Here is a 12,258-nt window from a genome sequence, read left to right on the forward strand (position 1 = left end):
CCTTCTGTCTCAGTCAAAGTTGCAATAAATTAATTTAAAAAATTGATATATGTTTGCTTCTTTTGGAAATTATTACTTAAAAGCGAATATAAAAAAAATATCCCTTATTTGTTTGTCCCCAGTTGTTCAGAAATTGATAATTGAATAATGCGTTCAATTTTTTTGCTTTTTCATTGTTGATTTTAATTAGAAAATTGAATGAGCGACTGATATACAGATTTATTTCACTCAACAGGGGAGACAATTTTTGGAAGAAAAAAAACACAGTTTTTTTTTTTTATATCAAGACTTTAATTCACAAAAAGAGATTTCATACCAAAAAAAAAAAAAGAAAATCAAATAACATAAAATGTTGTTTTTGTCTCAAAATCATACGTTTAATAAAGACTTTAAGTTTGTACATGTCACAATTCAGAACAAGACATCACCACATGAGACACAGACTTACAGCTGTTATATAATCAACAATATGAAAATGAACAAACATCAAAGCTTGTAATAAAAAAGGGTTCTAGAGGTTTTTGATGCAGCATCATGTCAACACATTACAGTCATAAAGCTCCAGTACATTTCCATGAGCCGAGCAGACAACAATCAAATATCGGCACTGCAGACCGAGCAGCCAAAATAAAAACACTATTAAGCACAAGAACATGGTTTCGACCCGATTTAACATCTGTTCGCGGCAGGTTTCAGAGGTTTCAAGTAAAGTGTCGACTAACTCAACGGTTTTTTAGAAGCTCTGTGATCTGAAAAATGTCACCCGGGAATTTACAGATGCTTAATTAGATCAAAATATCTGGTAGCAGAACATTCCCAACAAGATAATAAAGCAGATGGTCAGTCTGCATGGGTACAAACACCCCAACAGGCACTTTCCAACAAAGATATTTTAATGCAACAGAGACAGACATTCAAAAGTGAAGTATTAGGCTTAATCTGAATTCTTCCCCTACCCCTATGGCTTCTGACCTTTTTAAAGTCATAAAACCAATGTTGCAATGTATTTCTGAGCGCTGGCAGCTCCTCGCTAGTATGTACTAAATATAGAGGTAAGGAGAGGCCTTAGGGGTAGGGGAAGAATTCAGATTCTGCCTTAGCGTTTACCTACAATGAAATAGTTTAGAGTTTTTATTGTTGTTAAAAATCCACCAAGGCATGATACAAGAAAACTCCTGCATGGAATGTATGTTGAAAGAGTTTTAACATGCACAATTTTTTCATTCTTTTACATTTTTCACATTGGGTGTATTTGTTGAATATTTATTATCTTAATCAGGATAGTTGGATGAAACCATTGACTGTTTATGGGAACTGGACAGAGTGAGTGTGATGTCACCCATAGCAAATGGCTTACTTCCGCCTCCAAACAAATTAAGTCAATCCAGTTAACATTTTTTGGCCTTACTGATGCTGCCATGTTGGAGCTAGACAATGCCAGTAAGTAGTGCTCGATCATAGTCGGTCTGAATCAACATTTCTATGGCAATCACTTTTGCCAATCAGGAGTGAGTTTATTGGAAGGCCACACCCCTACCACTTCAAAGGGGGGGGGGGGGTCAGGAGAATCTGTCAATTAAACATTTGGAATGTTTGATGCAAGGCCACATCTTTTTATAAAGGCATCTGATGGGCCAGTTTTGGACTTGAATAACTTACACCACAGATTTGGAATGTGATGTGGTTGGGGGTCACTAAGTCCAGTTCTTGAATACAGTCAATGGATGAATCTTATTAGGTGACCGGCCAGAGCTCACAAAGTGTTGAAGACAACACTGAGAAAACACAATTTCACATGAAAACCAAACAAAATTGTGCAAATTATTTGGATATTTTACAAACTCCAAATAACACAGTGGGCTTATTTTCCTGCAGTTTAAACATGTTTGTGTTCATAATATTTGTGTGCCCAAAATGTTTGATGTTAATCTTTAACTTTGGTCTCCAAGTCCAAATCTTTTTAATTGGACATCAACCTTCCAAAGATGTAAGTATATCAGTAGACTGCAGTATTTGTTCTTTAAAAAAGAAAAACCTTAAAAATTGATTAAAGGGGAAAAAACTTTTGATACGCCATATTACTTGCTATTTTGTTTTTTTAGTATGTCTCCAATATCTACCAAAGTTGTCTCACATTGTGGCAAAATATCATTTTTATAGAGCTAGCTTGATAGAGAAAAACCTTTTTGAACTTGCTCAATGTTTCCGTTAGTTTCTCTTACATTTGAGGACATTCTTAGAATGTTCTTTGCACAACGTATTGAACCCCCCAGCAGCACTTTTCCCAGGACTTTTCCAGTCATTGTAAACACTTTATTCAATAATGGTCTGCTGGATGGCTCAGTTGGATGGGTGTAGGACTGCCACACAGGAAACCTGGATGTGCTTCTCGGCGAGCTAAACATCCGGAGTGGGTCTTTGGGCAAGACCCTTCACACTGCTGCCTGTCTGGATCTCCCTGTGCTTTGAAAATACAGGATTGTGTTATAAAGGGCATCCAACATAAAAACTATTTGCCAAACCATCTTTGCAAAACAGTGAAAGCTGATTCGCTGTTGTGGCTCCTGAGGGAATATGCCAAAAGGTGAACAACGTGAACATTTTATGGAATATTCTAAAGAAAGTACGAGTTCCTCTTACGAGACATGCGCCATGACATTGGCACATATGTAGAAGTAGGTGTCGTCTGTTGTGGCACTTGTAAGAGACATTTTGCAATGACAAGACGTTCTGTGTAAAATCACATCATGCAGAGGTGAAAAGACTGTAAAATCCCTCACAACAAGTGTCTGATCCATCAATCTTTCTCTGTCCTGGCCTCTTTTCTTTGTCTTTCATCATCTACTCCCGGCTGCCATTACACTGTTTAATATTCCCACCACTTTCCCCTACATTTTTCATCTCCTTACCTTGACTTTAAACTCTAAAGCTGTCACAGCCCTTTAATTTATTCCACTCCATCCTCGCTGCTCTCATGAAGCCGCTCCAGTTCTGCTAGATGGTAATGCAGCTCTCACATCTAACGCTGAAAACAGCTCCGAATCTCAGACTGATTTAAGAGCAGCTCGGTTGTCTCCAGAAAGTAGGCAAACATTGTTATTGTGTTCACACATGGTTTTAAAGACTGGGTGAAAGTATCCCTTTTAGATCTGAAGAGGTTAAAGGAAAAGTTGCTATTTGTAGAGACATTTTAAATATTTTTTTGAGAATGATAAATGGTGCTTTTATTTACAAAAAACAAATAATATAATAATGCTTCCTTGAACTCATACTGAATTTTGCTGAGCTTGTGATGATCAGGCCTGATTTATGGCATGGATCATTTTAGCTGTGTTCCACTCCCAAACAACAATTCTAATGTATTGTCCATGTCAAAATAAACCTTTTTTTTTTATCAAATGACAATCTTTATTTGACAAAGACATTTTCATTTCTATTGCACTTACATTCAACAAAAAAAGTGTTAAAAAAGTCAGAAATATCTTAAACAACTGAGTGATGGACTGTTGGCAAGATGCTACCAGTCCATGATGGCAAGCTAGCTAACTAATGCCATCTGTAACCAGTAAAATTAGAAAATGTTCAGCAAACAAACTTGATCACTTTTTTACTTTACTTTAGTAAATATGTACTGTAATAATAGTATAGAATTGTTAGCCTAATTGTAGGAGTCTTGAGCTAAAGTTAGCACCAGCTTGACTGCTAAAGTCTAATGAAAAAACAAAACAAAACCACAAATTACATTTAGTGGCCCTAATTAAATTTTCATGATTTCATTTGTAAAATGTCAGAATTTTTTTGTTTACTTCTGTTTCAGTCACTGCGAGCGCTGGTTGTGTTTACTGCACGGTTCACCAGGATCTTTCGTTGCTCCGCCATATGGTTCCACCCCATCCTCGCTCCATCGGGCAATGATGCCCGGCGTCACCGTGCCACATCGTGCCAAGCTGGCCACCTGAGTGGATGACAGAACCTGGTCCCAAATCCCCACCTGAGACATTTCTCCAACAAAGGCTTGCGACGAGTCAAAACCTCCACCGAGCGAATCCTGTGGATGGAGTTCGGTGGATGTTAGATGTTGGGAGAAGTCAGAATCAGCTTCTGCTGTTTTGCTGCCTTTGGCTACACTTTGCAGCTTTGGAGTGATTACATTTGAAAGCAGCCTTATGGGAAAATTCTTTTGACGCTGGATTATTATCCCTAAGGCTACCATGTGTAGCTCCTGACCAACCTCATTCACAACATCACAGCACAGCTTCCCAGCTCAGTGCTTTGCAAGGAAATTGGATTTGTATATTTGTCAAGCAAGATTCTCTGCGCTGTTTATGAGTCTTTCTGTTCTGTTCTCTCTTTTATTTGTTTTTACAGATGAAAGAATCATGCAGTTGTGTGTGCCTTTGCCCTCACCTGCTCTTGCCCCAGAACAAGCATTCCTCCAGGTCTAATGTGATGTCCGGATGCCAGTCCAGTGCCCGAGCCTCTGTGTTTGCCCCCTTGGTACGCCTGCCATGCCCCTCCTTTCTGGGTCCAACTTACACAGATGTGTTGCCAGTTGCCTCGGCTAAGGTTAAGAGGCAACTCTGCTGCCTAAAACAAAAAATAAAATGATACATTGTCAGATAAATGCATCTAGACATTAAAGAAAAACACAATTAAAAACAACAAACCAACAAGATTTAAGTTTCTTATCCACAAGGGAGAAAAGCAAGTGTGACAGAAGATGTCCACCACGCTTCTCTTCTCGAAAGTCTGCTTCTCCCAGTGCTTCTTTTATTTAGAATTCAAGTAGGAGGTTACAATTTCCAAACAAAGAGAAAGGTTCATTAGGGGGTGTCGTATAATGACCCATTTGGGAGGATTCTAAGTTCAAACAGTATTCCTTCTCAGCTAAGAACAGTGTGTCGTAAAACCCCCTCATCCTGGCTGGGGATGAGAAACAGATGAACAAACACACAAAGATGTTTCTAAAAAGGTAAAAAGGTCAATCTGAGATAACATTTAAACAATGATAATAACAAAACAATTTCCTTTACACACATTTATTTAATCATGCTGGTGGTTCACAGTCAATATTTCTTACGTTTATTTGCGTCTAAAACCACCACTTGGCAAAGACTTACCTCAATTAAGCATCTTCATGTAAGCAAAAACATAATACCTTCTTTTCTTTTTTATTGCTGAAAATAAGTTCAGGCAGTAACCCTTTTTACAGATGACCCCATCCTTTACATTGATGTGTTCTCCCTACCATGACAAAGGTGTATAAAGGTGAATAGGATTTCATGTAATCCATGGACACCAGTTAAGATCACAATAAACTGAAGAAAAAGGGTTCAGCGCACTGTCTTGTGGGGTCTAGATGACCCCACTCCCAATGTTAGAGTGCCTTGGTTAAGGGTGGTAAAATCAGCAAATGGTTCCCAGGGATGGCTGTGTCTGCAGCTCACCGATCCTCCAGAGGATGGGCCAAATGCAGAGAGCAAATGTCTCACACCCATCTCATCTCTCTATCATGTTCTGCCCTTATCTATTCCTCCTCACCCCATGTCTTCATCATTTATCCTTTAGTCAGTACACTCAGTGGCGGTTTTAGATATGGGCGATGTGGGCGGTCGCCCAGGGCGGCACTTCATAGGGGGCGGCATTTGCCGTGCCCGATGCGTGCGTTACTCATATGCGTTACTCATATTGTGCTACAATATTCAAAGAGGAAGCTTGTAGCTTTTAATTTGAAATTGCTTCAGCTGCCGACACTTAACACTTTTACTTTGACACATCAGACTGTTAAGAATGTCTTCATCCTCTTTGCTCTTCACAGTTATGGTGCAAAAAAATAAAAATAAAAAAATAAAAAAATAAAAGATGAAATAACTCAGAGTGAAAAAACGTAAAACAGGCACATGAAAAGGAATTGGGCAGAACAAACACCCGTGCTCAACTCAATTTCGACAAAAGCAGGCAATGGGGATTATTTCCCACAATACTTTGCTCTGACACGGCAGACCCGACACGCACGTGACCACCGCCCTCTGCTGCAAGACGCTTGTGGCCACACCTCTTTGCTGTAGTCTTTGGAACATTAGTCAAAAAACTCGAGAGGGGGGCGCAACTCGCCGGTGGCTGGCTGAATCACACTAACAGGCGTGAGGGGAGTCTTTTTCTATCTGACAATCAACTCTGGGCCGCAGCTGCGCCTCCCGTCATAGAGACGGAGCTGCGTGTGTCAGAGGGAAGGGGAGGGGGAGGGGGATGAGCGCAGACCATTTTATATGGAGGTTTTTTGGAGGATTTCTGCTGTTGGTGTTGCACAAATTTAGGGAAATGCCAAATATTTTTGGAGTAATCCCACTGACGAGTTCTATGATTTAGTCTTTAATGTTTTATAAGACCTAAACATATTAATCACAATAAGTTTTTTTTTTAGATCTAATCCCTCTGATATGTTTCACAAAGACACACACAGGGCGTCACACATTAAGAAATTATTGTTAAAAATGAAGCAGGAGTCCGGCTCTAAAAAAAATGCTCTAAAAAATGATAAAAGAGCAAAAAAAATGGAATTATTTGATTTGTAATTTCTTATTAATATTTCCAGGCTTTCTTTGTTTTGTTCTGCAGCATGTTCATATTTGTATAATTTTGACAGAATATATTTCTATGGGGAGCAACATATTATTTAAGGTTTAACTTGTGTTCCTGTTTTTATTCATATTTATGTTCAAAAAGTTCAGTTTAAAAGGTTTAAAAGTTTAGCTTTAGTGTGTTCAGTAAATGTTTATCTTCTTCGGCCCAAAACCTTAAGCGTGTTTTTAACTTAGGCCCCCTGTGTGACTTAGTTTGACCCCCCTGTAATATGAGTCCAGAACATTCATGCATTTTTTTGTCAAAAATAGCTAAATAGAAGATAGGGAACACAACAGGATGTTGTCAAATTTTGTAGGTGTGCGGGGGGGGGGGGGGGCGCCTGTGGGGTTACTCGCCCAGGGAGTAAGTCAGTGTAGAACCGCCACTGAGTACACTCATCTGATTCATTTGATAGTCTCCTTTTTTAATTTTGTTTCTCCACTACTGCTTTGCAGCATAGCGGTCAGAGCAAACCTAGAACTCACACCCTGAGTCTCCAACATTCCCAATAGTTGCCAGATTCCGAGACAGCCTGGTCGTTCAATTCAGCAAAAAGTCAGCATCAAATGTTCAAACTTTTATCAGTGTTTATTGCATGGTCATTACTACTAATCCAATATTTTTAAGAGATATGTTCACACCCTCATCTGACAGCTTTCTCAGAAAATCAATTTGACCTCAAGCTGGGATCAGTTTAGATGTGGGTGCAGCCTCTGGACAGCTTCCCCACAGGCTGCTGACTCTCGAAGTACCTTTCCATTGATGAGCAACTCAGAGGGAGCGTGCAGGCCTTGCAGGAGCACCATTTCGTTGGGTTCTTCAGGGACAGCGTAGGACACGGGGGTCCCGATGCCTCCCCCCGCCGGACGCAGCCACAGGCAGGCGGTGAAGGCCCTCAGCTTTGGAATCGGGTGCTTCATCAGAGCAAACATGTAGTTGGTCCGTGTAGGAAAGGACAATCTGAAGCCCTCCGGGAACGAATTTCCTGCAGTAACTTGGAAAAAAGCGTAAATGGGATGAAAAGAAAGCTGTACAGGAATCATCAAACATCTTTCCTGGTTGGACTTTTGCATTTTTAGCACAAGAAGATTGAGTGTTTTTTTCCTGTTAGGCAGAGCTACGATTTCTACAGTCTTTATGATCTGTTTTTTTTCCTTCTCCTTTTTATCATGATTTATTCATCATAAAGAAAACTCATGAATTCATTTGATGAAAAGTAAATGATGCTGAAGGCTCCGAGGTCATTTGAAAGCCAGTTTTTTGTGTGCTTTAAATCTGTGTGTGTGATTAATCATGCAGGGCTTCCCTTCATTGAGGACAGTACCACATTCTCAGCTTTTGCTTCCCTTTTATCAGCTTACCTTCCTCCAGGCCTGAGATCCGGTGGTGTATTTTATTGATGCTTCGCTCAATTTCTTGTCTGTGTTTTTCTGTTTCCAGCCTCAGGGCTTTTCTCTCTTTCTCCAGCAGTTCCACCTTTCTCTCCAGCTCTCCTTCCAAAGCCTCCATTGTCCAGGGCCTGCCAACATCAGATCTGTGCCCAGGACTCCCGGGCCTTTCTGGGTCACTGGTAATGCTGTCTTCCTCTGGCTCGTTGGAGGCGTCGCTGTCCGTCCGGTTGTGTGGAAATGGGCCGATGTCTGACTGTGCACAATAATAAATAAAATAATAAATAAAAACTAGATTAAACAATCCAACACTCTCTTTACATGGATTTTTGATGAATCACAGATTAGCACCTTTGAGATTGTTGATTTATGTACTAGCACAAATTTTGAGGTTTTATTATCATGAAATGATAATTTTTTTCATAAAAGTTTACACAGTACACTAAAACTTCCATAATTAAAAATAAACCAGGTTGAGTTGTTTTTAACACAGCTCTGAGTTTAAAAAGGGACTCACTTTTTGTGTGTGTGTGAGGGGGGGGGGGGTATTTTGACTCAGGAAATAAACATTCATTCATTTTCTATTCTGTTTATTCCCTTTCGGGGTCACGGGGCTGCTGGAGCCTATCTTGGCCACTTGTGGGTGAAGGCAGGAGATGCCCTGGACAGGTCGCCAGTCTGTCGCAGGGTCGAATCTCCTCAATCACACACCCATTCACACCCTATGGACCATTTAGAGTTGCCAATTAACAATGATCAGCTAAGAACAGTGGCTCAGGTGGTTGAGCAGGTCGTCCAATGACCGAAGGGTTGGCGGTTCGATCCCCGCTCCCACCAGCCAAGTGTTGTTGTGTCCTTGGGCAAGACACTTCACCCTCCTTGCCTCCAGTGTGGCTCCACTAGTGTGTGAATGAGCATGAATGCTCCCGGTGATGGTCAGAGGGGCCGTAGGCGCGAAATGGCAGCCACGCCTCTGTCAGTCTGCCCCAGGGCAGCTGTGGCTACAACCGTAGCTTACCGTCACCAAGTATGAATGAGGAGTGAATGAATAATGGACACACTGTAAGCACTTTGAGTGTCTTGAAAAGCGCAGATAAATCCAATCCATTATTATAATTATTATTAACCTATGAAACATGTTTTTGGATGGTGGAAGGAAGCCGGAGATCCCAGAGACAAACTCCACACAGAAAGGTCCCCCATTGGTGTTGTTTTTCATGTCCCCCAGCCTGGACTTGAACCCGGGGCCTTCTTGCTATGAGGCAAGAGCGCTAACCACTGCCCCACAGTGCAGCCCCGAAATAAACATAAATAGGGTAAAAATGACACCACTATAAGTCTCCAAACTGTAACCCAAAAAAAAATAAAATACAAATATTTAGATATAATATCTAATATGTTTTAAGAGTACAGTAGGTAATATTTGACCAGTACACTCAGTAAATTCAAATGGCTCCTTACTATCGAAAAGGGATTTGACAGGGTTGAGAGCTAATATCTTTTCAAAACATTGCACTTTTTTTTTTTCTTTTCTTGGATTAAGCTTTAATATGTTTCTCCTTCTGCCATGGTACTCACTAATGATACCTACTCGAAATCTTTCAGATTACACCCCGAAACTTAAGCTTTATTTTCTTAATATATGTCCCCCATCATCAGACAAATGGCACAAGAACATGCAAACACCAAAAACACCATTTTCATCAGAGTGGGTTTTTAAATTTTAAGCGCTGTATTAATCCATTTCTTTTCAACATTAAGATGTTTTTAATAAAAACAAAATCTTCATTTACACAACTAAGAGAGGTTACGAAACAAAAGAAAAAAAACACACTATTTGCCAACCTTCCACATTTTACTGGGCTCAGTGCTTTTATGATCTGCATGTTTATAATATGCAGCTGAAGTGGATGGAAACCTCAAGGGAAAACACTGGTGATTAAGTCCTCTTTTCTAAGATGCTCAAAAACAGAGTTACACAGTTTTGCTGTGACCTCCATTTTAAGACGGAGGGGGAACAATTTGTTTTCAAATTATAAATAACAGTGCCTTTTAAGTTTTCCATTTATGTCCTCGTTTCTAAGAACCTATTTCTGGGAATGTTTGACGATAAACAAGCATCAAATTGCTGTAGAGTAGAAAGGAATGTCTGGTGCAGACATTTTTCTGTCTTCTAATGTGGCTGCAGAGGGGAAAAAAACTCAGAAATGTGTTCAAGTCTTTCTGGCATAAATTCTTTGTATGGATGAACCTTTTCCCATGGAAAGGTGTCATGGTGCACACTTCTGCTGCAGTGGGATCTGAGGAGAGGGAAAGGACCCACACCGGCACATCCTAAATAAAACACAGGAGCTCTGCGGTGGAACACATTCTGTCTGTGCTCTCCACAGCAAATGCTGGCACCTCGTGAATTATGCATGGCCTTTCTTTGTCGTCCAAAATGAGGTTGTACATCATCTGATTCTGGTCAAACAGGAAAATGCTTCAGGTTATTGTTTTCCTCCCTCCAACTCACACCTCTTTGTGTTAAGATGTTTCATGGTAAAATGCTTTTATACTGAAATATTTAATCAAAACCACGCAGTGAGAGATCTCAACTTTGACCTTTATTTCTGTGTCTCCTTCCAAAATGGTCATTTAGTTTGGTGTAACTGGATAAATTGTATTTGGATTTGTCTCACCTCCAGCTTCTCAATGCGGTCTTTGAGTTGTGTGATGGCCTGCTCCAGCTCGTCCACGGCTCTTGCGGTGAGCAGGTGGTGTGCGGCGTCCTGTGCGGGGCTGTCCCGCAACATGATGCGCTCTAGGGGCGCCTCTTCCAGGGCTCGGAGAGCCGCTGCGCCCCCGCTCCTCCGGCCCCTGCCCTCCCCCTTCTCGCACTCGGACAGTTTCCCCGTCAGCTCCCTGATCGTCCGCTGGTCCGTCAGTATTTGGTCCTTCTGCTGCAGAACCGTCTGCCGGAGCTCCTCGGCAGTGGTGCGAAGGTACCCCCAGTCCTCCCCCGCGTACAGCGACGGGTCATCCGCTTGTTGCTGAAAGTTTCTGGGGTTGCACTCCCCAGCAGGGATGGGGGTGCAGATGAGCCGGCTGACTGTCGGGTCGTGCCCGGTGAGTCCAGTGAACCCATCTAAGCCGACGTTGAAGGTGGGCGCTTCTGAATCGGGACTTTCAGAACCATGGAGAGCGCCCATGGATCCCACGCGGGCGGGGGGATTCTGCGGTGCCGCGTTCGGGAACAGAGAGCGGTTATCGGCCGCTGGCTGCCGCTGCGCCGCAGCAGCCTTGGAGGATCCGGTGTGGACAGCCGCGATGATGCAGATAACCGCTCCGATGAAGGCCACCATCCCGGCGGCCAGGATAACAACGATAAACTTCAGTTTGGCGGCGGAGGGGTCCTTATCAGAAATCAAAATCAGTTCGTCTGAAAAATGTGCACAGCGTCAATCAGCATGTGAAGACAGAAGACGAAGGAAGGATCACTTCATGCATGTTCTGCACCACAAGTGAGTCCAAATGAAGCATCAGAAGAGAGGAGATGATGCTGCTCCTCTCTCCTCAGCGCGCATGTGCTCCTGTGTGGGAGAAAGCCAGCCTATTGATACAGAGACAGAGCAAGGGGGTTGGCAAGAGAGGGATGGATGGATGATGGATGGATGAAAGAATATATCTACTCACAATCACACTCTTCTTCTATTAATGATCCAACAACCATGCATTCTCCTGTTGCAGCAGGTTATTAAAACCCTTTGTTTCATGGAGACTTTTTCTTTTTTTCTAACGCAGTATTGACATTTCTTTGCCGTCTAAACCATAATAAGGTGTTTTTACTCCCTCTAGGTAAACTGTTTTCCAGCTCAATTGCACAGCACGCGCGCAGTAATTATGGGGTGCAGACAGCCCATAAATCAGCCTCAGAGCTCCCCGCGGGAAAAAAACGCTTCACAGCAGTTATAGTGCGCATGTCCGAGCTCGACACACCTGATGCTGATGAGAATTTAACGGCAGAAGAATAAACATCGTTTGAGCATGCATGCATGCATTGATGGATGGATGGATGGATGGATGGATGGATGGATGGATGGATGGATGGATGGATGGATGGATGGATGGATGGATGGATGGATGGATGGATAGATAGATAGATAGATAGATAGATAGATAGATAGATAGATAGATAGATAGATAGATAGATAGATAGATAGATAGATAGATAGATAGATAGATAGATAGATAGATAGATAGATAG

General features: G+C 41.7%; 1 protein-coding gene across 1 annotated transcript; it reads right to left on the reverse strand.

Annotated features, from left to right (window-relative positions):
- Positions 1-350: 350 nt before the first annotated feature.
- Positions 351-11,684, reverse strand: LOC101164648 (neuronal pentraxin receptor). Its single transcript, XM_011478454.3, has 5 exons — positions 10,694-11,684; positions 7,986-8,268; positions 7,377-7,618; positions 4,408-4,587; positions 351-4,048 (listed from the first exon to the last, which is right to left on the reverse strand). The coding sequence occupies exons 1-5, from the start codon at positions 11,354-11,356 to the stop codon at positions 3,818-3,820; spliced, it is 1,599 nt and encodes a 532-aa protein (XP_011476756.1). The 5' UTR covers positions 11,357-11,684; the 3' UTR covers positions 351-3,817.
- Positions 11,685-12,258: the final 574 nt, after the last annotated feature.

The sequence above is a fragment of the Oryzias latipes genome, chromosome 8, assembly GCF_002234675.1.
Source record: "Oryzias latipes chromosome 8, ASM223467v1".
Lineage (NCBI taxonomy): Eukaryota > Metazoa > Chordata > Actinopteri > Beloniformes > Adrianichthyidae > Oryzias > Oryzias latipes.